This window comes from Bos indicus x Bos taurus, chromosome 8, assembly GCF_003369695.1.
Source record: "Bos indicus x Bos taurus breed Angus x Brahman F1 hybrid chromosome 8, Bos_hybrid_MaternalHap_v2.0, whole genome shotgun sequence".
Lineage (NCBI taxonomy): Eukaryota > Metazoa > Chordata > Mammalia > Artiodactyla > Bovidae > Bos > Bos indicus x Bos taurus.
In genome coordinates, this window is record NC_040083.1 from 39726990 (window position 1) to 39754034 (window position 27045).

Sequence of the window (27045 nt, forward strand, 5' to 3'; positions counted from 1 at the left end):
AGTAGGTGTTAAGATTCAAGGTCCTGGAATGAGAGCACTTGGATATGAATCCCGGATTTGCCCATTTACTGGCTGAGTGACTTGGGCAAATAAGCTAAACTTTTGTGTGCCTCAGTGTCCAACTGTGGGAAATGCAAGCAATATTAACATCTGTTTCATAATGTCATAAGTAGACGAGTAAACACATTTAAAACACTTCAAATCAGTACCTGGCACAAAATAAGCACACAGTAAGTGTTAGCTGTTGCTATTCTCATCTCATGTAATTACTGTGGATGGCATCCCCTCCTCCCCACCCACCAACCCCACTTTCTTTTTTTTATTGCTGAGGACACTGATTCTTAGAAAAGCAGAGTGTCAAAGCCAGTTTCCAAACCCTGGTCTGTCTTGTCTCCAAATCTCATGCTCTTTCTGCTACGTTCTGCCATCTCTTGATTGTCGCCTGTTTGTCTCCAAGGCTGGTGGATGCTGAATAATTCAGCCTAAAGGGTTTGTCAAATATGAGTCCTTCGTTAGAGTGAGAGGGCAACTAAGGTCTCTCAACAGAAGTTGGAATGAGGTTAACCACTTCTTGTTTAGGCCAGCAAGAGATGCTTTCTGCTCTCATTTCCTGTCATTGGAATATTATGTTTGTAAATAGCACTTTTACCCCCCTCATCCCACCCCAAAATAAACAAATATCCCTGTTTCTTTTCCCCCAGGAACTGACACTTACTGAGATTGGTGTCTTGGACTGAAGTAAATATCGCACCTATTTTAGTGGGATGACTTCCAGGAACAGACTGTGTATAATAGGTGTCGTTGTTGGATTCATGGCGAGAAGTCGTCATGAAAGCTCATTTGTCCTTGCAGGAGGGGAGTTCAACATGGCCAATGATGACATCCTTTGTTCATTGACTCATGGTCCCACCTAGCGCTGACAATTAACTGATTTTGCAGCCTTGCATGCAATCACTGTATTTAGTAATATTCTGTGCCGTGTAGGGTATGGGATGAGTTATGCTAAGAAGTGTAAGATGCAACCCTGCCCTCCTCGAGTCTCTGGACTTAACAGGGCAATGAGATGTTTCACATGTGACTATCAAAAGGTTTTGCAAACTCAAACATCTTCATAACCAGGCAGGATTTGTGACTGTCAAGGCAGTGGGGTTTGAAATAATGATGAGTGGTAGGGTCTGGGGAGAAATGAAGAGTGTAACTCCATCCTCCCTGACCTCCCACAAAATATCCAAATTCTTCAGATTCAAATTTAAAACAACAAAAGGCTCTATGGTCATGTGAAGCTAGTCTGAAGCTGAATATTGCCCATGGCCACCAGTTTTGTCTCTTATTTAACAACATGAGATAATGACATTTATTTACAGTGAAGTTTGTAGAACTCAATTTCATTATGTAATAATAAGTCTCATGTTGATTAACTAATAATATAAGGCAATATCTGATTATGTACTAAGAAGTTGCTATTTCTTTAGGTTCCATGTAAGAAATGATGAAGTCTTGGGACTGAGGGCCAAGAATTTATTTTTGACATTAAGGAATAGGAAGACCAGGTGAAGAAGAGGTTTGAGAGAAGCAAGGAAATTGGAATCTAATGAAGGATGTGTGTATGGAGCACATATCCTCCAGGGATGTCTTCTGAAGTGTCTTAAATATTAGGCCTGATATTTTAGGCTTTGTGCTGAAGACAATAAGAAGCCACTAGAGTCTGGGGATGAGAAAGCAGACCATTAACTTGATGAACTTTTTCAGGGTGGTTTGGGAGTGCACAGAAACTGGTGGCAGGGAGACTATAATAAAGCCATTGAAGAAATCTGGAAAATAGGAATATGAGCCTGGATGGAGTGGGAGGGTCATAGAGATGAAAGTGTTAGTCACTCAGTCATGTCCGACTCTTTTCAACCCCATGGACTGTAGCCTGCCAGGCTCCTCTGTCTATGGGATTCTCCAGACAGGAATACTGGAGTGGGTTGCCATTCCCTTCTCCAATAGAAATGAAAGAAATTCATTATACATTGAGGACAGAAAGAAATGACCAGGCACCTTATTTTAATGGTGCCTTAATAATGTGTGTGGAAGGAGGGGGAGTCTGGCTCCTTTAAGGAAGAAACAGTTAAATGAGCTGGACCAGGGCTGAGTTGCAAAGTGAAAGAGAACTATTTAATCATCAGGAGTGAAGTATTGATTGAAAGAGTAATTAATCTACAGGTATGAGGACACAATGTCCTTCATTTTGTAGATTCACATTCTTCCTAATGTGAGGCAAGATGAACCCAGGACTAAGAGAATAAAATTGGTGGGCAGGTAAAACCTTCTGGGGAGGGACTTTTTTCATGGTGCCTTTTTGGCAGTAGGGACAGAATGGGGAAGACTTAGAATTCCTTGGGGGTGGGGTGCATATGCTCAGAGGCAATGGGGGACCTCTCTTGGATGTAGTTGGTTTTTCCCTCGGAATCTTATCCCTATTATGAATTTTTCATTGTTGTAAATAGAATTTAGAGGATCATCAAGATACACATTGTTCATTCAAGAATTAATGGGAAGAGAAAATGCAGAAATGTACCACATCCAATTATTCATCGAATAGAGGCCAAGTCTTGCGCCACCCACTTCACAAAGAGGCAGCATTATCACTCACAGACAGGCTCCCATGTGAAGCTCCCACCAAAGCGGAGGGATTAGAATAAGTGAATGAACCTGTTTAGATCTTGCTTGTGCCCTCGAACCTCCAGGGGTCAAAGAAGGAGGAAGTTGCTGTGATCCTAGGTTACAATGAAAACAATGGTGATTTTTAAGACACAATTCCTAATTTAGGAAACAGAGATTATAGAAGACGTTTACAAAGTTGTTTTTGGGTAAGTTCAGTTTAAAGGATGCTGGAAAGGCCAAAGGGGAATATGTTCAATAAAAGCTGGAAATGTGGATCTGAAGTTTGGCTGTTGTAATAGTGCTGCAATGAAGAAGGAAATACAGACATCTCTTTGAGATAGTGATTTTGCTCCTTCAGATAAAAACCCAGGAGTGGAATTTCTGGATCATATGGTAGTTCTATTTATTTAATTTCCTGAGGAATCTTCATACTTGCTGTACCAGTTTACATTCCTACCAACGGTATACAAGGGTTCCATTTTCATTGTTTTGATTTACATTTCTCTAATGATTAGTGATGTTGAGTGCCCTTTCACATACCTGTTGGCCAATTGAGTGTCTTCTTTGGAAGAATGTTAATTCAGGCTCTCTGCCCATTTTTAGCTGGGTTATTTAGGGGTTTTCGTTTGTTTGCTATTGAGTTGTTTGAATTCCTTGTATATTTTGAATGTTAACCCCTTGCAGATAGATGGTTTACAGATATCTTCTCCTATTCCATAGGTTGCTTTATATTTTGTTGATGGTTTCTTTTGTTGTGTGGAAGCTTTGTAGTTTGATGTAGCCCTGCTTGTTTATTCTTGTTGTGTTTGCTTTTGGTGTCAGATCCAAAAAAATCATTGCGACGATTGATCTCAAAGAGCTTTCCCCCCATGTTTTCTTCTAGGAGTTTTATGTTTCGGGTCTTATGTTCAAGTCTCTAATCCATTTTGAGTTGATTTTTGTTGCTATAAAGTAAAGGTCCAGTTTCTCTCTTTTGTATGTGGCCATCCCAGCACCATTTATCGAGGAGACAATCCTTTCCCATTATAAGTTCTTGGCTCCTTTGTTGAAAATTATTTGTTTTTGTGTTTTTTTCATAGTTGCTTTGACTATTGGAGGTCTTTTGTTGTTCCATACAAATTTTAGACTTATTTTTAAGACTTATTTTAGACTTATTTTATTTTAATGGAAAAATACCATTAGAATTTTGATAGGAAGTGCATTGAATCTGAGAATAGCTTTGGATTGCAAGACATTTTACAGTATTAATGATTCCAGTTCATGAACATTGAATATCTTTTCCTTTGTCTCTTCTTTAATTTTATCAATGTTTATGGTTTTCACTGTATAGATCTTTTACCTCTTTGGTTAAATTTATTCCTAGGAATTTTTTCTTTTTGTACTGTTGTAAATGGATTATTCTATTAATTTCTTTTTCAGTAGTTTGCTGTTAGGGTATAGAAACACAGCTGATTTTTGTATATTGATTTTGTATCCTGCAACTTTACTGAATTTGTTTATTAGTTCTAATAGTTTTTTGATGGACTCTTCAGAATTTCCTATATATAATATCATTTCATCTGTAAACAGAGATAATTCTTAGAGGGAAAGTTTTAGCTTTTCATTGTTGAGGATATCAGTTGTAGACTTGTCATATATGGCCTTTATTATGTTGAAGTATGTTCCTTCTATCCCAATTTGTTGAGAGTTTTTATCATGAAAGGAATTTTATCAAATGCTTTTATGCATGTATTAAAATCATATGATATTTATCCTTCATTTTATTAATATGGTGTATCATGTTGATTGCCTATGTTGAACCATTCCTCACATCCTAGGGATAAATTCTTCTTGGTTATGGTATATGTTACTCCTAATGTGCTTTTGAATTTGGTTTGCTAATCTTTTATTGCCTCTGTTTTCAGTTTTTGCCTTTGTTTTCATCAGGGATATTTACCCATAATTTTCTTTTAATGTTCTTGTCTGGCTTTGGTTTCAGGGTAATGCTGACTTTGTAAAATTAGTCTGAAAGTCCTTCCCTCCTCTTCTATATTTTGGGAGAATTCGAGAAGGATTGGTATTAATTCTTCTTTAAATGGTTTGAGGAATTCACCAGTGAAGCTATTTGGACTTGGACTTTTCTCTGTTGGAAGGTTTTGGTTATCCCTGCTTTCTTTTGGTTTCCATTCGCATGGAATTTTTAGGCATTTTGAAGCAACATTTCTCAGTGGTTAGCTACACAGTCTTTGGAAGCAGATTTGTGTCCCAACTATGAGATCTTGGGAAGGTTACTTAACCTCTCTAAGCCACAGTTTTCTCATTTGGAAAATGGAGGATAAAAATATTCCTGCCTTAGAGAAGTATTGAGAAGAATAAATGAGATGAAACATTTAAAAATATTTACTGCATGCCATACATGTAGTTAACACTTGATAAGTATTAACAATGGTTGTTATTTTTCTTAATAATCTTAGACCACTCCAGATTTGAGTTAGAATTAATATCTAGCACTCCTGGCCTTCTTCGACTTTTAATACCTGGTAAAGAACGTTGAATATTGGGGCCAAATTGCTGTGCTGTCCAACAGTTGTTTGATTCTGGGCAAGTTACTCAACTTTTCTGTACAGTTTCCTCATCTGTAGAAAGAAGATAATTATAGTAGCTACTTCATGAGGCTGTTGAGATTAAATGAGTTAATATTTGTTCAGTGCCAAGAGCAGTGCTTGCCACACAGTAACTGTTAGGCAAGCATTTGTCAGATAAATAAAAATGAGGTTCCTCTGTGTTGTGAGTGGCTTTTTTGTTTCTGGAGTCATGGGATCCAATCCTTTGCTGCATTCATCCTGGCACAGAGAAAACTCCTAACTCAGTGCCTGCAGCAGTTAGATATTAGGTCAGCATCTTAAAAGAAACTGGACCTTTATTTGCTTTAGAGTGTCCTCTCTGTGCAAGGTCACGGTACCTGAGAATAGGGTAGGTGTCTTCCTGGAGTGATACAGGAGTAAACTTCCCTGAGGCCAGAAATGCAGGCTCAGTGTCCTGTCAGCCGGAGTCCGTCTTACTGTTTGTACTTCATTGCAGGTGGCATGTTTTACGAACTTAACTGGCCTCTCCTGCCTTCAGTTCACGTGTGCTTATTGTGAAGTTGACACATTCTTGTCTGTCTTAACCTTTCTGACAAAATGAGGAAATTGAGGAATTAAAGCCAGTTTGGCCTGCTGGGAAGACAAAAGGAAGTTTTGGTAAGGATCAGCCAGTGTGCTCTGTTGCTAATCAACACTGCTTTCACTCATAATGATGAGTTCCATTAGCACTTCTCTGACACTTGGCAAGACCACCCACCCCCCCGCCCCACTGGCTTCCTAGAGACCCAGATATTTCATTATCTTTGGATTCATTTGGGGTAGCCCTTCTCCCTGCAAAAGATCTCAGCTCAGACAGACCTTTCTGCTGGCCTCTGATTATTCTTGTCAAGCTAAAGTGATGACCTTGGAAACACAACACAGGGACTCTTTAAATGAAAGTTACATTGGAATTCTTGGAGGAAGGTCAAAGTCATCCTTGATGTGCATTCTTTCTATAATCTAAATCTACACCTATATCTAAAATCTAAAATGCTTTTAGCATTTTGTGAAGGCATGTCCATGAAATGAACCTATGTGATGATGAAGTTGTGCCTTTTATCCCAGGGCTGCCCTCTCAGGACCATTCAATTCATTTCAATCAGTCTTGTCTTTACCTTGGAAAACAAACCTTTCTAGAGGGCCTGGACAAGATAAAGCAGACCCTGGTTGGTGCCAAAACTCCAAGCTTTTCATTGCTTCCCCAGGAAGGCAGACCTTTGTTTCTGAAATACCCAGATGATGCAGCCCTGCTTTGCATTCCCTCAGATGCCCTAAAATGAGGAAAGAGACTGTGATATCCTTGAATCCCTACTGATAGGTTTCCTGTCGGCATGAGTCATGGAGGAATGGCAGCAGGAAAATTGAGGTGGTGGGTGGATTGGGGTTGGGATTCACGCACTCGTGCTCAGGACTTTGGTTAAATCCACATTTTAGTTTCAGGTTTTCTTTGCCCCCATCTGTTGATAAATGGTACTTTTGTGGGGCAAGCTCCTCTCCAGGTAGTATCCTAGTTCTATTCTCCTGAGACAACAGCTTATTATCTTCAGGCTGGTGAGGCCTTCTAGGAATCAGTAGAACGCCTCTAGATGAGGCCATTGCTTTCCTTTCTCCTTTTCTCCAACCAGAATAACAGATGTGATATTGATTTCATCTTGGCTGTGGAAGTTCACTAATAACTGTTCTGAACTTTGTAATATCTTAAAATTGGCAGATGAAATGGAGATTTGTAGATGAAACCACAAGTATCTCTGTAATCCTGGAGAGAGAGCCTCTGCATCAGATGATACTGGTTTTTCCTAGTGAGAAACAAATGGGACATTGATTGTGTGCTTAGAGCTTATTACTTGCTTAGGAGCTTGGTGGCATTATTTAGCCTAGGCCATTGAGAAATGTCCCTAGTCATCTCCATCCATGGTTAATAATTTCATACATTTAGAGGCAGTCACTGAATTCAATACATTGTTCCCAAGGTTAATTTTACAAGAGCTGCTTCTGGTTGTTTATATTATACGGCTTTCACTTAAAAATCTAAGATTGCAGGTGAGGGAGGCACATTTACTAGCATTGTTGTCATTGTTTAGTCACTAAGTTGTGTTTGACCCCATGGACTGTATCCCACCAGTCTCCTCTGTCCATGGGATTATCCAGGCAAGAATGTTGGAGTGTGTTGCCATTTCCTTCTGCAGGGGATCTTCCTGACCCAGGGAGTGAACCTGCATCTCCAGCATTGGCAGGTGGATTCTCTACTGCTGAGCCACCAGGGAAGCCCTTTACTAGCATATGTGTATTAAAAAGCCCCCTGTGGGACCCAGAACAAAGTGAATGTCCAGCAGATGGGGACAGTCACATATTTACGAGCTGAGATGGCAAAAGAGAACTGCATGTCATATTCTGGTTTCAGGACACATGAAGGGGTGCTACATGAATGTACATTTCTGCCTCACACACGCATCCTGTGTATCTCAAACCCCTCAGTGTTTCAGGCCATAGAAAAAAGATTGTGAACACTTATTTTTACTTAGCCCCTATATGATACCTTACAGGAGAAGATATTCTAAGTCTTTTACTATTTAAAGGAAAATGCCGCATTTTCAAAATGGGGTTTGGGAGTTATTTACTAAGTCTCACTAGGTTGGATGTTCTGTTTGCTTTAATAACCCAGCTAACATCAGGTGGTGAGAATAACAATCTCACTAAGGAGTTGTATAGTTGGGTATTTTATCTCACGTTGCCAAAAGAGAAAACTTCTGAATTAGTTTGGCCAGGTAGTGCTAAGCACTTTTATGAGATTTTCCTCTCAGCAGGACCAAGGGAGCTGTCCATTCCTTTGTTTTCTGTCACAGACCAGTGAGTCCAACAGCAGAACGCTGCCACGACTCAGGTTCTAGGCAGGACTACGACGTACCTTTAAAGAGCTCTTTGAATACAGCCTTGTGTTCTTTGTAGCCACATTTCACAGGGCAGGATTGGTCCTTAACTATCATATTGAGATAAGACTGTCTCCCATTATAGTAATTTTGAACCAAATTCTACCTTCCCTTTCATCTCAGTCATAAATTTGGGCAATCTGTTCCTAATGGTACTGTTACGTCAGCCTTATAATCCCCACTGATTAACATGAAAAATCAGCTTACTCTTCCTCCATTTGTGCTTTTTCATTCTTGGGTACAAACACAGTTTTGAAAACAATAATCTGGGTACAGTCTGAATCAACTGACCAGGTCTTTCCCTTCCCACACTCATCAGAGGGAATGAGATAAAAAGAACAGATAAAGGAAGAAAAGGCAGGGAAGAAAGAGTGACGGCAATGTTTATTGAGACAGGAATGGAACACTGTTCTCTTTTATGAGTTAACTGCACAGTGTGTTAAGAGGCTGGTTACAAACTCACTCCAAAATAAGGATGACCTGCAGTTCACGAACAGCTCTGTCAGCTCTAGTACCTCAAGTTGGAGCAGCCTGCCAAGGGGGTTGAACCATTCAGCCCAAGATAAGTTGCTGATTCAGCTGAATTTACATTTACTTCCTATAAATAACACCAACATTAGCAGTTTAAAATTCACATTTAATCACAGGTCCATTTTATGTTTACATGATCATTTGGTATCATTCTCTTAAAGATTTCAGGTGCAGGTGGTCAATACAGAACTTTTTAAAAAAAAAAAAAAAAAACTATTCCATGATCTTTGGCACAGTTTCTGGTTTCTTAGCTAGGCTTAACTTGGCTATGCAGTACTGCAGAAACAGGACTATTTTGGATCTTGATGTAACTATAAGTTTATGTTAAGCATTATTTACAAGATGAGAGCCAAGCACAGACTTTAATACAATGTCCTCACAAATGAACAGAAGAATGACAGGCATCGGATTTTAATGAGCAGGGGCTGAGACTACTAGACTACTAGTTAGAACCATCTTCCCTGGAAGAGGAGACAAGTTTCGTTCAATGCAAGAATTCCCTGAACCACTGATACCAATGTCTCATGTCACGGGATTTACTTTGCAAGAATCCAGGGTAGGGACAGTGCTTTTCTGGCCAGTGTGGCTTACACGATCCATCAAACCTATATTAAAATACAACTTAGCTGGTAGCTTTGCCAATGTTATTTGGGTCTGATGGGTAGAAAAAGGCAAAGTACTGTCATTTTATGTGGGTATAATTGACCTTGGAGGAATTATAGTTGGATAATATAACTATTAAACACATCCAGCTGGATAAAAACCCACCCAGCCTTATATGAGTGACACCTTTGTGTATCAGTTCAGTTCAGTCCAGTTCAGTCGCTCAGTCATGTCCGACTCCTTGCGACCCCATGAATATAGTCTTATGTAGAGCTGATACAGATTGCCTCCCAGCAGTAGTATCTTGGAAGCTCTAAATTAGTGGCTGTGCTACCAGAATGTGTCTCTGCTTTGGGGCTGATACACAGACATGAGACAAACAACTAGCATGATTTCTCATTCTAGTAGTGCTTATGAGAGAGGAGTTCTGATTAAGCCCCAAAACCGATCTGGATTGCAATCATAGTTATTATTCAAGTACAAGGAGAGCACTTTATTTCACATTGAGAGTTCAATTCTGACCTTTGTCTGGCAAATTATATGAAAATAATAAATATATACATATATATATCTCTAGCTCTCTACTGAACAGTGGGTCAGTAGTTACCAGCATCCCCATACAGTACATTGAGAAAAAGAAATCTCTTCTCCCCAAATCTCACACCCATCTTAAAACTGTTATTGCAGAACTGTGCTGGTCTGTTTTCTTTCAAAGTAGTTCCTTTGAAATTGGCTGGAGATGGGTTCAAAATGGACAATTTGGCACATTAACTTTGTTGGGGGGGGGGGGCGCTGTTGTTTAGCTTCATTATAGTCTATACAAATGTGAGAGGTCAAAGGAAATCCATGGCAATAGAAAGCCCGAGTAAAAATGTGTAGTCGATGACAATATATATATATGTATATTTTTAAAAAACCCAAAACACTGGTCCGTGCATGAGAAAGCAATTTCTCTTTCACATCTATTACCTAATTAAAACAGTTATGTCTATTCTATGTACTTCCCAATTCTGTCTCTCATAGACTTTAAAAATTCCAGATAATACAGCTTTCCTTTTAATCAGTTTCCTCTCATCTTACTCACCTCCAAATCCCAGTACCTGGTGAGCAAAAGCTGTGAATCCAAATATAGAAAATAATCTGGAGGTCTGTATCAAATCAGATGTACAGTTGGCTGTTAGTGTTTTCCTTATTTAATGTCTGAATTTGCTAAGAGATGACTCTCCTGGAGAGGTCCTTCACCACCCCCAGTCTTATGAAGCCAGAGGCCCTAGAACTGTGAGGTCTGGGTGAACGAGATGGTATCGGACTTGTCGACGGCAAAGCCTCCGTTGACGTAGGACTTCTTGGTGTCTGAGTCCTCATTGTCAAGTGCTGTGGATTCCAAGGTGAAGGGGTTCACGATGTTGACCTCTGATGAGACATCCATTTGCTCCAACTCCTTCTTGGAGAGCTTCTCCACAATGCCAGTCCCAAAGGCATCTCCAAGGACATTCACCATGGTCCTGAACCGGTCCCTGGGGAGGACAGAAGGTGAGTCAGACACGAAGCCCGGGTTTCACTTTCCTTCGAGTTGGAGACAGGAAAGGACCTGAGGAATTCAGTTATAAATTCAGCAAACCACAGAGGGTGCTTCTCAGGGCTGGCTAACCAGAGGCCCCCCACTTCACAGGCCTGGATCAGGGGCTGTCTCTAAAGGCACAAAATGAGCGCACAGGCTGCCCCAGGTCCTCGTCAGTCACGATGCCCCCGAATCCAGCATCATCTCCTAAATTCCCTCCTTTCCTCCCAAAGAAATGTGAACACAATCTCCACAGATATTTGTGGGGAGGGTCAGGATTCATTAGTCTTTAACCCTAGCCTCTGTCTTGTGTGCATTTCTCAGCTTTCTCTTGGCTAAGGTGAGAGAACCTGGATGTTTTGTGGGGTGGTGTGTGTGTGTGTGTGCCAAGCAGGAGTGTGTATGTGTGTGTCCCCAGTGTGCTCCTTTCTTTCCCACACAAGGTCACTCCATGAGGAAGCCAGCAAGGATGCTGCTGAGCACAGGGTCAGAAAACCCAGGCCAGCCTGTGAGCAGCTTTCCCCTTGGGGCACCTCAGCTAGTGTTAACTCCCAGAAGGCCTGGCGGAGAGGCCAGCAGCAGGACGACGAGGAGGTGGAGAGGTATCTGGGGTGCTGGAGCACCGTTGCTAGGAACTGTCTACATGAATGTTCCTGTGAAAGCTACACCGGCAGGACAGAAAAGGCCAGCAGTGCTCCCACATGTCCATTCTGGGTGCCCTCCTGCTATTTAGAACGTGGACTGAACTAGACCCTGCTGTGGACCAGCTAGTGTCTTTTTGTTCCGTAGATCAAGCTGCACCTTTGACTTCTCTGGGTGTCTTAGAAGTGAAGGTCACCAGTGTTCCAGGAAGAACCAGGGAGAGGAAAGAGTGCAAATCCACCATCACCACTAGACAAAAGGCACTTGTCTCAATAGTAGGGTATGTTGGCAAGAAAGGGGCTACTTCAGTTGGGCCTCAAAGAACCAGCAAGCTGTTGAGGGGGCCCCAAAGTAGCCTCCCAAGAGCAGAAGCTTCTGCCTTTGGGGACGTGACTGTACCTTCAAAGCCACATGGAATGTTTCTGTTTCTCTTTCTACAATTTTTAGCTGCTATTTGCAAACTACCTGGCACTGTACTGCCCAGTAAGCTCGGTTGGGTCTGAGTGAAGGCTCCATATGGAGCAGACTCTTCCCCTGATGGCCAGGGGACAGAGCCAGACCCAGCTACTGAAAGACCACTGTACAGAGTGGGTATCAAGGTTAAAGCCAGGAACCAGGCTCACTCTAACTTTAACCTTGGGGGTCACAAAAGATATGTTTTTACCCAGATCTTCTGCTGTGTTCCTTAGGGAGGTGTGTGTGTGAAAGAGAGGGAACGAACTGTTGGGAATGAACCTAGGCTTGAATGGTTCAACTCATTCTAAGCATAACAATTAAACTTGCTGTTAACTGAGCACATACTGCCAGCCAGACACTGTTCTGGACACACTTCTCACACACATAGCTATGTGTGTTCCGGACACACATAGCTCACTTAATCCTTACACCAACCCCATGAACTTGACAGAATCATCCCCATCTCACAGATAATGCAGCTGGCCCCCAGAGAGGTTAAGGAACTTTCTCAAGGTCAAACAGCCACTGAACCAGGATTCAGATCCCAATTAACCTTATCCCGAAGCCCTTGCTTGTGTCCTGATGGTGCTGACGATCTTGGGAAGGTGGGCTGACACTGAACTAGGTGGTTCTGAACCTATGGTGCTGACCCAGGGCTGGGATAGGCTAGGGTGGCCTATGAGGTTTGGAATGGCTGAGGCCTTGCCCAGTGTCTTCACATTATTTTATGTTGTTTATCTCATCCCACACCCAGATCCTAACCTTGAGCGTTATCAGGCATAATACACTAATGAACATCACTGCCTTTATAAAATCACTGCTTGAAGTTATGAGGAGTTAATTTTTAAGCACATTATCAGATGGCCTGGTCAGAGGGAAATTAAAGCAGCAACAGATGGCTCATTAGGCAATCTGAGGAGAGGATAATGACAGACTGCAGATTCTGCATGGCTGGGAAGCGTGCCTTCCCATCCGGCAGAGGCAGCACATTTATTCCAACTCACAGGAGCCAGTCAACAGCGATGATGAGGGTGACATCCTCCGCGGGCAGGCCCACAGCACTCAGCACAATCACCATGGTCACCAGGCCGGCCTGGGGCACACCGGCAGCTCCGATGCTGGCGGCGGTGGCAGTGACACTGTAGACAAAACACACCAGCACAAAAGGAGTTAGACACCCATTTCTCCCCTCCAGGCCCCTGGCCCACAGTGGTTAGTCCCGTAGTCAGTTACTGCTGTCTCTCAAATTGGCCAGTCAGAATCTCTTCTCTGCTGAGCACCAGCTCTGCCTCATTAGAGAGTTGTGGGAGACAGAGGGGAGTGTGAGCTTTTTCCAGGGGGAGGTGTGGCTCATCATTCTAATTCGAGGAAGTGGAGAGGAACTGCATGAACGGCACCCAATGAATGAGCTAGAGAGAGATTAAAGAGGAAGGCAAGAGTTTACCAAACGAAGGTGTTAATGGAGAGCTTTATCCACCCATCTATGCATCCGTCCATCCTAAACAAGGGCCAGGTACATCTCCACCTGTTTGCTTCCCCCCTTCGTCTGTCTACTCAGCCAAGCAATAATTTATTGAGGATCTGATACGTGGCAGGAATTTGTACTGCTTTGAAGGATGGTAGAGGGATTGGGTTAGGGGTGCGTGGGCAAGGATATTCAGGGTGAAGGCAAAGGAATGAGGCACTAGCCAAGCAGGTTTCATGTACTTCCTTTACATCACAAGACTCTTGGCCTCTCTGGGAACTGCCCTTTAGAGCACTGAGTTGAGAAATAGCTATGACTCCTGTCCAAGGTACAACTGCTTATTCCTGACCACTCCTTTCTGCCAGTGGGTGCCCTTTGTGCAAAAGGAGGAGAGATCTGGAATCCAGAAGGGGATTTTAAATACCTTGTATTTAAAAAGGTCCCTCTCAGGTGGATAAAATGTGGCACTAGGGATATTTCTCTTTGGAATAAGCCGTTTTTCATCAGCAACATCTTCCAGATGATTTAAATCTGGTCATTTCGAAGAAAACCAGAGTTTGCCCTGCCCTGAAAAATCCCTGGATTTGAATGAGCTTTGAAGGGACCCACTATATTTTCTAGACACACGCTGTCATCCTTGGGCCAAGGATGCCACTGGGTTGAAAGCCGAAGATGGGGACACTGTCAATTTAAACTAGAAGACTCCCTGATTCTATCCACTAATCCATATTCTGTGGGCTCAAAAAGCCTCAAGAGTTCTCACCAACCTGATTTACTGCTCATTCATCTGCCTGGTGATGTGTCACAGATGGTATCTGAGGGCCTGGTCAAACACAGACCAGAGTTCTTTGACAAGTGTGGTTTCCTTCAGTGGCTGTGACCACCAATTTGCAATTAGAGATTTCTGGAGCAGTCCAAATCCCTCTCAAAGTTTTGGGCTTTTGCATAATCCTTCAGATCTGTTTTGACTTAAATAGTCTTTGGAAACACTAAGTTCATGTCAGTGCTGGTTGAAAACATTTAAACTGAATGCACTGGTGGGTTTTCTTTGTCAGAAGTGATTTGTGCCCCTACCCATTGATCCTTCTTGGAAGCCTCAACACATAATGGTTAACCATATCCCTAGGGCTTGAGGTGGGGCTTGAAACTCAAAATCCGTTTAGTCAAAGAAAACCTTGCCCGTTAGCCTTGACCTTGCTGATTAAACTTCAGCCATTTGGCTGGCTTAAGTCTGAAACTTGGAACTGTATATCCTCAGATGGGGGTAAAAATATAAAAACCTACTTGTTCTGCTTGAATATATACTATTTTGACTTTCGAGGGTTTTCAAAGAAGACACAATAATCATTGGTAGAAAGTTTTTTCCTAAGCACTGAGATCTAGATTGATGTCAGGCCATCTAACTCAGCTCTCCATAGAGGTCAGGGAATAGGTAGTGAACTAGAGTGAGCACAGGTTTTACAGGCAGACGGACCCAGCTCTGCTGTTTACTAACAGCATGTCCTTAGGCAGGTTAGTTCTCTGAATCTCAGTTTCTTGCCTGTAATATGGGGAGAGTATGTCTACTTTGCAGGGCTGCCGGTAAGATTAGATGAGATAAAACATGTAAGATATCAAGTATAGCACCTGGATATAGTAGGTGCTTAAAACTGAGGCCATTTTGCCCCTTCTGCAGCTGTTACAATTACTTCTGCTAGTATTACTACTATTACAAAATTAACTACTGTTACTACTACTGCTACTTTTTTCCTCTAAGCTCTTTCTAGGTTCCAAATACCCTAATTATCTTTTGTTGTAAGAAAATTTATCTCATTTCTAATCAGTTGTAACCTTTGGTAAGTGAGTATTACGACAAACCACAAAAGGCCATGTTTTGGGTGGATGGTGCCTGTGTTTCCTTGATGTCTAGTCCAAAAGAACCATAGAAAGAGATAAACTACGGGTCCAAAAATCTTATAGCTATAAACCACATAAGCCACAACTGTGACTTGTAAAATAAAAAGAAAAAAAACAGCACTGGAGACTTCCCTGGTGGTCCAGTGGCTAAGAATCCGCCTGCCAATGCAGGGGACATGGGTTCCATCCCTGGTCGGGGAACTAAGATCCCACATACTGTAGGGCAGCTACTGAGCCCAAGTTCTAGAGCCCTTATGCCATGTGGAAAGATCCTGCATGCTGCAACTATGACCCGAGGCAGCCAAAAATAAATATTTAAAAACAAAAACAAAATGACTTCTTATTTCATTCTCCTCCAGGTAGAGCCAGAGAGGATTTTTAAAGTCAGTAATTACCCTGGGCCTCACAGTTGTTGTTATTTGCTCTGGGCCAGTAGTTATCAGCAAGTTTGATTTAAAAATACAGCAAAGCAGAGAGAGAGGGTTTTCATGTGATTTAGTCTCTAGGCCCAAAGTTTATCCCTCTAGTAGTGAAGTTAAAAAAAAGGGGGGGTTAGAAAGATCTAGGGAACTTACGAGTGAAGCAGAGGGAGGAAATTCACCCCCCAAATAGCAAATAACTGCAAAGAACTGGCACCTCACACAGTTGCTCCCTGGAAATGAGTTTAGTACAGACTCGGTGCCACAGGCCGAGGTGAGGGAGGTGGGAGAAGGCACTTGGAGAAGTGAAAGAACAACTGCTAGAATTACAGTGGCTGTGGAACTTTCTCAGGCATGATTCAGGGTTTTACTTTTAACATACTCTCCACTATTCAAACTAGAGAACTTCACCAATGCTCCTGGGCTCCAGCCTCCTTAGCCACTAATACTCTTTACAGATCACGAGGCACTGGTGTAGTTTCCTACCTTATGTGCCAAATGGTCTAGTTTGGAGTTGTCTTTAGTTAATTTCAGTTATTCCAAACTGCAATAAATATGGTTTAGGGTTGGGAAGATCTAAAAATTTACTGCACTAGAAGACTGTAAGAACTTATTTTATGCCTAGGATTTATGCCTATGTCAAATGCCTGAAAGGTTCAGATTCAACAGTGTTTAGGCCTGCTGCTGCTGCTAAGTCGCTTCAGTCGTGTCCGACCCTGGGCGACCCCATAGACGGCAGCCCACCAGGCTCCCCCGTCCCTGGGACTCTCCAGGCAAGAACACCGGAGTGGGTTGCCATTTCCTTCTCCAATGCATGAAAGTTAAAAGTGAAAGTGAAGTCACTCAGTCGTGTCTGACTCTCCACGACCCCATGGACTGCAGCCCACCAGGCTCCCCCGTCCATGGGATTTTCCAGGCAAGAGTACTGGAGTGGGGTGCCATTGCCTTCTCTGTGTTTAGGCTTAGGGACCCAGTTAGTCTTAAACTTCCACTCTAAACTAAGGGCTTCCCTGGTGGCTCAAATGGTAAAGAATCTGCCTGCAATGCAGGGGACTGGGTCCAATATCTGGGTCAGGAAGATCCCTTGGAGAAGGGAATGGCAACCCACTCCAGTATTCTTGCCTGAAGAATTCCCTGGACAGAGGAGTCTGGTGGGCTATATAGTACTCCAAGGGTTGCAAAGAGTTGGACATGACTTTCAAACTCAACTAAAGTCTTAGGATTAACTCTATTTCCAATTCACCACTTCAAAGCAGCACTGTCCAACAGAATTTTCCACTATGATGGCATCTATTTATACAGCGATAGAACATTCATGTCTACTCTGTCCAATTTGTGCGTGTGGCTAATGGCTACCATATTGAACAGTGCTGTTCCAGAGAAACATGTCTGGCAAAATCACTAGTGACATTTTCACCATCTACTTGAGCAGGCAATTTCAGGCTTCATTTGACTAGAATTCTCTGCAAGATTTGACTCCATTGACCATTTCATCCTTGAAAATCTCTCTTCTCTGGGTTTCTATGACACCATGGTTTCATGACTCTTCCCACCTTTATATTCTCATTCTCCTCTTGGAGTCCCCCCTTTCTGCCTGCCTCTAATATTAGGATTTTCTAGGGCTCACGCCTTAGTTTCTGTTTCTTCTCTACAAACTCTCCCATTCCCAACAATTGCTGAGCGCTCAGTATGTGGGTACCATTCTAAGTACTTTATATGCATCATCTGACTTCACTATTTGCATAAAACATAGGTACTATTATTATCCTCATTTTACAGGTGAGAAAACAGAAGCTTAGAGAATTCAAGGTCACAGCTAATTTTGGTGAAGCAGAGTCAAACACAGATAACTGACTCACAACCCACATGCTTGATGAGCATCATCAAACTGATGACTCTGACTTCTTTATCTGCAGTCGAGACCACATTTCTCACTGTATATTTCCACCTGGATGTCTTAAAGGATTTTCACATTTATTGTATTCAAAAGTATAAGCTCTTAATCTTCCCACCTGTACTTCATTCTGGAGAAGGCGATGGCACCCTACTCCAGTACTCTTGCCTGGAAAATCCCATAGATGGAGGAGCCTGGTAGGCTGCAGTCCATGGGGTCACGAAGAGTCTGACATGACTGAGCAAAAGGAAATGGCAACCCACTCCAGTGTTCTTGCCTGGAGAATCCCAGGGACGGGGGAGCCTGGTGGTCTGCCATCTATGGGGTCGCACAGAGTCGGACACGACTGAAGCGACTTAGCAGCAGCAGCAGCATACTTCATTCTCTTACACTAGTCCCTGTTCTGATAAGCACCATCCACCAATACTGGGGGTCATCTTAGCCTTCCTCTGTCCCTCACTCTGAATCCAGTAGATGCCTCTTGAATTAATTAGCTCTTCACCTGTGGGTCAGTAGCTTAATGTAGGCCTTTTCATACTTTACCTGCATTAGTCTCCTAATTGGTCTTCCAGCTTATAGTTTCTGCCCCCATTCACGTTCATCCACTAAATTACCAGTTATCTTTCTAAAATGCAAATCTTAAAAAAATAAATAAATAAATAAAATGCAAATCTTTCTATAGTATGAAAGACCGTCTAAGACCCTTCCATGAGCTCCTCACACAAGCCCTTCCATGATATGATCCCTGCTTTCCTATCTCCCTGTGTTCTCCACATTGTACTCTTTATGCCAGCCACACCAAATAATCTGTACTGTGTAACTAGGACACGGTTACATCAAGACCCCTGTTCAGCCTATTCCTTTTATCCAAAATTCTCTCCACTTCCTCTATCAAATACTCCTAAGATTCAGCTAAACTTTCCTCTCTTCCAGGAAGCTTTTCCTCACCTTCCCAGGTGGACCAACCCTTCCTTCTTTGGTGCCCCCTGTGTTCCACATTCAAACCTCTATTATAGCCTTTACCATATTACTCAGCACTTATTTGAAGTGAAGTGAAGTGAAAGTCTGTCAGTCATGTCTGACTGTTTGTGACCCCATGGACTATACAGTCCATGGAATTCTCCAGGCCAGAATACTGGAGTGGGTAGCCGTTCCCTTCTCCAGGGGATCTTCCCAACCCAGGGATAGAACCCAGGTCTCCCACATTGCAGGCAGATTCTTTACCAGCTGAGCGACCAGGGAAGCCCACTTATTCAGATATCTGTATACCCAACTTATCTACCCCTTAAAAGCAGGAACTACCCCTTATTCAACCTTGATTCCTTGATGCCTACTCTGTGCCTAGCACCTTCTGGGTGCGCTGGGCTGAGAACACAGAGACTCCCTGGCTCTCCAGACCTGATGCAGTGTTATGTACTGCAGTCCTGCTACTTGTAATACATATGCACTTAATCTTGAGAAGAGATTTTGTAGACCACAAAAATAAGTCTACAGCTGGACCATCCATGATCTCCCTCCACAGATGAGTTTTACTTGAGAGCAATTCCAGTTACAGAGATGAAAATGAGTGTGACTTCATGCCCCACCTGATAGTGATGATCTGCCCAACGCTCAAGTCCAAATCATTCAACTGTGCAATAAACACGGCCGCCACTGCTTCATAGAGTGCAGTCCCATCCATGTTGATCGTAGCACCAACGGGTAATACAAATCTAGTGATCCTCTTGTCCACCCGGTTCTTCTCTTCAGCGCAGCGGAAAGTGACAGGCAGTGTTGCTGAACTGTGTGATAAAAAGAGAAAAGATATGATGACCTAGGAATGCTGGCCCTCAATCCCTGCCTGAAGTGATACCTCAGTTCCAGAAACTAAATCGAGAGCTCAAGCATGATGGCACTTTTGGTAGGACCAGGAATCAGAAGTCGCTGTGCTTGTCACTGTCCCCAGCTATGACACAACCCCCTCCTGGGTTGCAGGCCCTGCCAAGAGGGCAAGAAATATCCAGTAGGGTGAAGAAATGCGTGTAAGGTCAGAAACTAGGGAGATCATTTCTCAAAGGCAGCTACAAAACCCCCCAATCAGGTGAGGTGAGAGTTGATAAGGCTTGGCTCACAGACTTCTTCCAGACACCCCTCTTCTTTAAAAAATATTTTTTAAAAATATTTGTTTATTCATTTGGCTGTGTGGGCTCTTTTTGACAGGCAGGATCTTCAACCTTCATTGCAGCATGCTAGGTCTCTTAGTTGCAGCATGTGGGATCCAGTTCTCTGACCAGGAATTGAACCTGGGCCCCTGCGTTGGGAGCATGAAGTCTTAGACACTGGACCACCAGGGAAGTGGTGGTCCACCAGACACCCTCTTCTGTTTACCTGGAGGAGATCATGAGAGCTGTCAGAAGAGCCTGGGCCATTCCCATGGCGAACTGGAAAGGGTTCTTTCGTACAATTATGAAATATATCAGTGGGAGAATTACAATGGAGTGGATTGCAAGCCTGTAAATGGGAGAGAGAAACAGGTTCACAGATGACATTATCTCTTCATTTTTTTTTTTTTTTCAAATAGCATTTTTACTCATGATATCATTCAACTTTCATTATGGTCCAATGAGAGAGAGGACAGGAATATATGTCTCCAGTGAAGAGACACATGGGGAAGAGGAGACTCAGCAAATCAAATATCTTATCAAAGTTGGTGGCTAAGCCAGTAGCTGAGTCCACATCTCAGAGCTCAGAGAATAGTTATGTCATGCTGCCAAGCCCCGTACCTGCTTCTCCTGCTATGCATGCTAACATGCTTTCACTTCCTTCTGCTCTTGAATTCTTACTCCTCCTCTAAGACTCAGTGAAATCTCCCCCTCCTCCTGGAAGCCTTCCCTCACCTTCCCAGGTCCAGCTGACCTTCCCCTCCTTGGTGACTCTGTGGTCAATAGTATCATAGCCCTTATCACAGTACTCAACGTGGACCATGCCACTATCCAGCTGGACAGCACCACCATCTAAGAGGGGAGTCAGGGTTTGTAAGGGGGAAGTTATCCCTGCTCTCCTACAGTTATATTTCATGACTGACCCTCTTCTTTGTCATTCCCACATTCCAAACGATTCCTTGTTTCACAAACCAAAGGGCTTAAAAAATGAAACTGACTCAGCAGATGCCATGTAAATGGCAACTTAGAGTTTACAGATCAATTATGTGAAGCTGAAATAAGAAGAAATGGTCATTGAAAAAAATAGATTCTGGAGGTCAAGAAAGGGATCTTACAGACAGCCTATGGCTTAGAACTATGAGAAACTGACTTTTAGTTTTCTATTAGGAACCTAGATAGGTTGGTTGATGGGGCAGAAACCAGCAGAACCCTCTCATTAAATAGCTCAGCATAATAAATCTTAGCCATACCATGGCCTGGGCACAGCCCCTGGCCTCCAGTAAGGTGGATGGTCCCACCTTCATTACTACCGGGGCCCTGGGATTTGACTCTGGCCTTCTTCTCCATTGACCAGCACAACTCTGCTTTTAGTAAACACAGATTAAGAACCAAATCCTATGCAGTGGATATTCCCCAGTGCAGCTGAGTTCCAGCAAGTGAGCTGATTCCTCCAAGTTGAGTGTTTGGGGGAATTGATCTGTGTGAGTCAAACTGATGATGGTTAGTCATTCCCCTGGTCCATATTTCTTAGCATATGTGACATATCCTGCCCCTGGACCGACATCTGGGGGCACCATTCATAATCTATCCCACCGCATCTCCCCTCAAGGAACCAGTAAGTGTGCTACAGGAAGTATGCACACAGCTGTCTCCTGCTTTGCACAGTTCCTACCAACCTGAAGATTCTCCAGCACCCTCTCTTATGATGTAGGGTGTGACAGTACTTTCCCAACAGGGTTGGAACCAACCACCCATCCCACTCCTGGCTTGCTCCAGTCCAACTTAATTTAGGCCCTGCCTAATTTCTTTCAGGCTCAGGGTACATGGGGACTGTTCTTACTTGTTTGGTTGGTTTACATCCTTGAAGAAGGGAAGGCCAGGAGAGGGCCAAGAGAGGCTACCAGTGGGTTTTTCTCTTAAGAAATTATTTTAACACAACTAATAAAGGCAGTGACAAAGCATGGTCCAGGCTGTTCTGCCAAGATCTGGAAATTAGCACAGTGTGATCCACCTCCAGTTCAGCTGTTAAAGGGCAGCCCTTCTCTCCCCTGCTCTCTTATCTCTGAACCTCATCTTTCCCTGCCCGAGGGAGAGAAGCCAGTTTCACCAACTAAACTCAGCCTCTCAACAGCAACTCATTGGCTCAAATGAGGTTTCAGTGTCTTCCCTTGAGTCTGACATACCCACTCAGGACGGTGGCCATGTAAAGGCCCAGTTTGCGGAATATTTCCCAGTCTTCAACTTCTATGATTTTCCCGGCAATCAGGAACAAAATACCAATCGGCATGTAGCTAGAAAGTAAGCACAAGAAAGGACATACTTCTGTCATCAAATATTTTCTCAGGGTGGAAATGCTAGGAAAGAAACAAGCCAGGGCATATACCTTGGCTTGGGGTGTGCCCTTAGCTGGGAGGGGCACACTAATGAGGCTAAGGTCTCAGTTTCAGCCCAGCTGGACTACACTGGCTACAGGTTTCAGCACCCCGTGCACCTTAAATTCTACCCACCTATGCCACCATAAGGGGCACTCTGGTCCCTACCCCTTGCTCCTGTGCACATACACCCTGCTGACTCATGTCTGCAGGTCTCTCTCTCGCTTGACTCTCCAATCATGGCCTCTAGGCTCTTTCTAGACACAGTCATCTTGTTTCCCAGGTAGTGGTATCAGCAACAGAACTAGTTATGTAATAGCTCTGTTGTGATAGCTCTGTTTGTGGAGCTATCATTACATGCTTTGCATTGGGTTAGGTATTTCACACACGTCATTCACTTATTGTACTTCTCCCAACTCGAGGGGTAGACTTTATTTATCCTTTTTAACAGATGATGAAGCTGAGCTTCAGCAGCATTGACTGAAATAACTAAACCCTTTACTGTCACTGTCAAGGTCTATACTTTGGACCAACTTGCTGTGAGATAAGTGGGGCAGAGGTCTCCCAGGCAAGGTGGACTTTTCAGCATCTCCAGGGACAGGGCAGATGCTCAGTGGTACAGCTGCTATGCTCACCTATGGCAGCTTTCATTTGGATGTATCAGGGCCTGTGTTTACCTACTGTATCCCTTCTGCATGCAGCCTGATAAGGAAAGCCACCTGTGTTCTGGAAAACTCCTTCAAATAACTCCTTTAAGAGTTCTTTCTTACATAAATGCTGCTTGGTTGCAACGTGATCAAGGACCTTGGTAGAAAAGTCAATGGCTGATCTCTAGACTTTCATTAGTGAACTGAGTCCTAAGTAATACATGGAATTATTTAATACTCTAGTGTCTTGCCCTCTCTAGGGTGAGGTGAGTTAGAAACATAAACCTTTTCCTTCTAGTTTTGAAGGGTCAGCCATCGGGGGAAGCAAGACGACGTTAACCAGTGTCTGCTCACCACATAATGATCTGAACGATTTTCATGGTTGCATCACTCAGAGCATTGAAGAAATCCACCAGAATCTGTCCCCTTTCTCCCATTTTTCCAATGACAATTCCAAAGACGAGGCAAAAGACGATCAAGCCCAGGACATTTATGCCATCTGAATACATGCCTACGACTTTGTATTCCTTTGTTTTGTTCTGCGGATCAAAACCAAGAAAATAATATTGATGCATGATTATAATCTTGTTAGAATGCATAGGCCCTGAAACAGGAAGATATGATAGCCAAACAAACTAGTGACCTAGCAACAACTTAGGATCAACGAGTTTAGGAGCAAAAAAAAAAACCCACCTATGCATGTATCAAATTTTACTGCCCCCACCTCTGGCACTGAGGTTTGTTTTCCCCTCTCTTTCAATGAATCCATACTTGAATATTTCTTTTGAAGATTTCTTATTCTGGGGTGTTTTAAATTTTTAATAACTTTAGGCACTTTTCAGAGTTATTTTAACTAGTAGTTACATTAGGAGTCTGCATAAAGAGATACGAATTGATAATGCAGGAAGCTCAAAATATTTACCAGTGCAGACATTTTTAGGACACTTTACTATCTATTTTATCCTTATAATTAACACAGGAACATTTTTTACCATCTCTAACCTTAGATAACCAATAGGATCTTATTTTAGATAAAAATTAACCAGATATCTACTACTATGAACCATTTCTTCATTTTATCCTGGGTAAGAATAGCATGGGGACCTCCCAGGTGGCTCAGTGGTAAAGAACCCACCTGCCAGTACAGGAGATGAGGGTACAATTCCTGGGTCGGAAAGATCCCCTGGAGGAGGAAATGGCAACCTACTCCAGTATTCTTGCCTGGAGAAATCTCATGGACAGAGGAGCCTCTGCAGGCTGCAGTCCATGGGGTCGCAAAGAGTCGGACACAACTGAGCACGCACGCACGCACACACACACACACACACACACACACACGATTAGCATGAGATACACCAAGAGATAGTTCAATCCTAGTTGTGCAGCATGAGCTTAACAGAGATTTCACAGGAAGATAACACATTCTGAGTGGTGCAAACCAGGTTTATAAGGAATTATGTGGATGAGCCACTGGGGTACCAATTATTTCTTACTTATGATCTGACATGATCAGACATGTATTTAAGCTGTGGCCAGTGCAGTGTGTTAACTGCACTGGCTACAGCGTAAGGTCTTAAAATGCAGCTGGATAGACAAGACTAACTGTGAGAAACAGGAGCCAATGATAGCAAGATGGTGTGTAACTAACTGCACAGCCAAGCTATGAGTTACAGGCATCATGTGGAGACTGGAGACATGAATGTGGGCTGTGAAGATAGTGAAGGACAGGCCCGAGGAGCAGGCAGCCAGGAGATAAGCAGAGATCTAGAAAGCAGACTCCAGAAAAATGGCAAGGAAAGGCAGACATCATCACACACCAGGTCTCTGAACTCTACTCATCCTTTACAGCCGCCACACTACTTCAGACCTCCCTATTCTATTAGGGAGTATTCTTTTCTTTCCAACTGTAATATTCATCACTCTTCACACGAGAGCATATGTCACATGTGTCTTTTCTCTGTCATAATCTCAGTGCCCATCAGAGCTTGGCCCATGGAGAGTGCTCAGAAAAATCTCTGTGGAACCGTATCAAGAAGCAAGAGTAGGAGTTCATTGAGGAGTTGGATCTAGATAGAATAGATTGGGCTCACTGAAAAGTAAGCTGGGAAACCAGGGAGGAGCCAGGTCATGGAGTGCTTTCTGTAGGAAAAAAGAGGGAGCTAACTGTGGCCTATTTAATGTGAACTCTTAAATCTACTGCATTTTTTTTCCCCTTAAATTATTCCTTCCTGAGTGAAGACAGAGTACATTCAGGAGAAATCTACTACATGACTACAAATGTACTACTTCAGGCCAACCTGATCTAATCTCCAATTGGAGGAAGAAATGGCAACCCACTACAGTATTCTTGCCTGGAGAATCCCACGGACAGAGGAGCCTGGTGGGCTAGAGTCCATGGGGTCACAAGAGTTGGACACAGCCTAGTGACTAAACCACCAGAATCTTAAACAATGAAATCCTAAAAGTTCTCAGAGCCAACTGATTTCATTGATAAGTTTATGGCAAATTCCTGGTGGCAAAACCTATCCTGAACTGAGATGAGGCTGCTGCTGCTGCTGCTGCTAATTTGCTTCAGTCGTGTCTGACTCTGTGCAACCCCATAGATGGCAGCCTACCAGGCCCCCCACCCCTGGGATTCTCCAGGCAAGAACACTGGAGGGGGTTGCCATTTTATCCTCCAATGCATGAAGTGAAGTTGCTCAGTCGTGTCTGACTCGTAGTGATCCCATGGACTGCAGCCTACCAGGCTCCTCCATTGATGGGATTTTCCAGGCAAGAGTACTGGAGTGGGGTGCCACTGCCTTCTCTGGAGATGAGGCTACAGATAGCCTATTTTTCTTAATTTGTAACCAATTTGTAAGTTAGTTGCAGAAATGTTGATGTGCTTGATTCTAGAATATTATTGCCAATTCCACTTAAAAGATGTTGTATAACATATAGTACACACACCACCTGGCCCTTCTAAAGTGAAGAACTCTGGACTCAGAATCACATTTGGGCAGAGTTTTAAATAAGGAACTGCAGGCCTGCATTCCACGTTTAGGTGGTCTTGCAAATCTAACGATGTTCCCAGAGATGCCCAACTCAACTCTGGGTGGCAGAGACAGAAGTGACAGGACTCATTCTTTTCTCTGTGTGGTTCAGTTGCTCTTCAGTATTCTCAGAAGTTATACTCTATACAGTGGCCGCCAACACTGACTTAGGGAATACTGAGTCAAGGTTCCTAAGGGGAAACAGAGGATTAGGTTCCTAGGAATCAACAGTCACATCATTTTGGTCAAATAATCAATTCGAAACCTTGTTTTCTCTGTGCTTAAGTTCAAAGACACCTTATTTAATGTCTATTGTTTAATCATCAACGTTGAGCTCACTTGAACTCATGCCTCAACGAGACTTCTCTAACACGTGTATTTTCTCATATGGAACATCAGCCTTCTTGCGTTTGGGAACACTAACCAGCCAGCGGTGCAGCATGACGCTTGGGAGACATTTCAAACAGTGAAATTACCAAGCTGATGCACAAAACTGAGAAAAATGTGGCAAAGACACACCGCACAAAGGACACATATTTACCACATAAGAGCTGAACCAGGGAGGGGATGTGCGTATACACACAGCTGATGCACTTTGTTGTACAGCAGAAACCAACACAACGTTGTAAAGCAATTATACTCCAATTAAAAAAAGGGAAAAAACAAACTGCTGAACCAAGAGCGCAGAACACAGCCTGTTCAACCTCAGCTGGGACATGTGCACGGGCAAGTTACATTTTTCACCACTCCTAGTGTGTCTGTGAATGACCAGCACCATACTGATTTTCGGGTTACAAATGCATTTTAGTACATAGGCAAATTCACAAATGTGGCATCTGAGGACAATGAGGATCTACTTATTTCCATCTCCTGCTCGCTTATGACTTGGCCCCTGCCTACTGGGGAAGGGAGCAAACAAAAGGAAGTAAGTGGTACCTTGGAAATTGCAGTTGTCATGATGGCTGTGACAGTCGCTTCCGTGCTGTTTGTCCCTGGCTCCTCAGAAAGCTCCACTTCTTCACGTGTGGTTTTGTACTGCATGTTGGAGGGGGGAAAGGTCAAAGAAATAAACACAAAAAGAATTTTTAAGCTCCTAAGGTTAAACCATAGGAATGTTACTTTGGCCAGATAAGTGTTACTGAAAGGTTCTACCTCTGAGGCCTCTATCGGCGTTGGTTTTGGATGGTACTAGCCCTGAGGCTTTGGAAGC

At 43.1% G+C, this 27045-nt stretch overlaps 2 protein-coding genes across 3 annotated transcripts in view; one reads left to right on the forward strand and one right to left on the reverse strand.

Annotated features, from left to right (window-relative positions):
* SPATA6L (spermatogenesis associated 6 like) overlaps positions 1-27045 on the forward strand; it is a 99322-nt gene that overhangs the window by 60825 nt on the left and 11452 nt on the right. Inside the window, exon 15 of one of the 2 annotated variants that reach the window (XR_003512227.1) lies at positions 702-1931. The exons of the other annotated variant lie outside the window; for it this stretch is intronic. The gene's annotated coding sequence lies outside the window, so the exon portion shown is untranslated. Of the gene's footprint in view, positions 1-701; positions 1932-27045 lie in introns of those variants that run through there. 2 annotated transcript variants of the gene reach the window in all.
* The window catches only part of SLC1A1 (solute carrier family 1 member 1), a 75133-nt gene continuing 56629 nt past the window's right edge, over positions 8542-27045 (reverse strand). Inside the window, exons 6-12 of the mRNA XM_027549351.1 lie at positions 26772-26870; positions 23158-23342; positions 21968-22075; positions 20011-20133; positions 19230-19424; positions 12974-13108; positions 8542-10827 (exon numbers count right to left, since the gene is read on the reverse strand). Of these exons, the coding sequence (XP_027405152.1) occupies positions 10581-10827; positions 12974-13108; positions 19230-19424; positions 20011-20133; positions 21968-22075; positions 23158-23342; positions 26772-26870 (1092 nt within the window). The 3' untranslated portion in view covers positions 8542-10580. The remainder of the gene's footprint in view (positions 10828-12973; positions 13109-19229; positions 19425-20010; positions 20134-21967; positions 22076-23157; positions 23343-26771; positions 26871-27045) is intronic.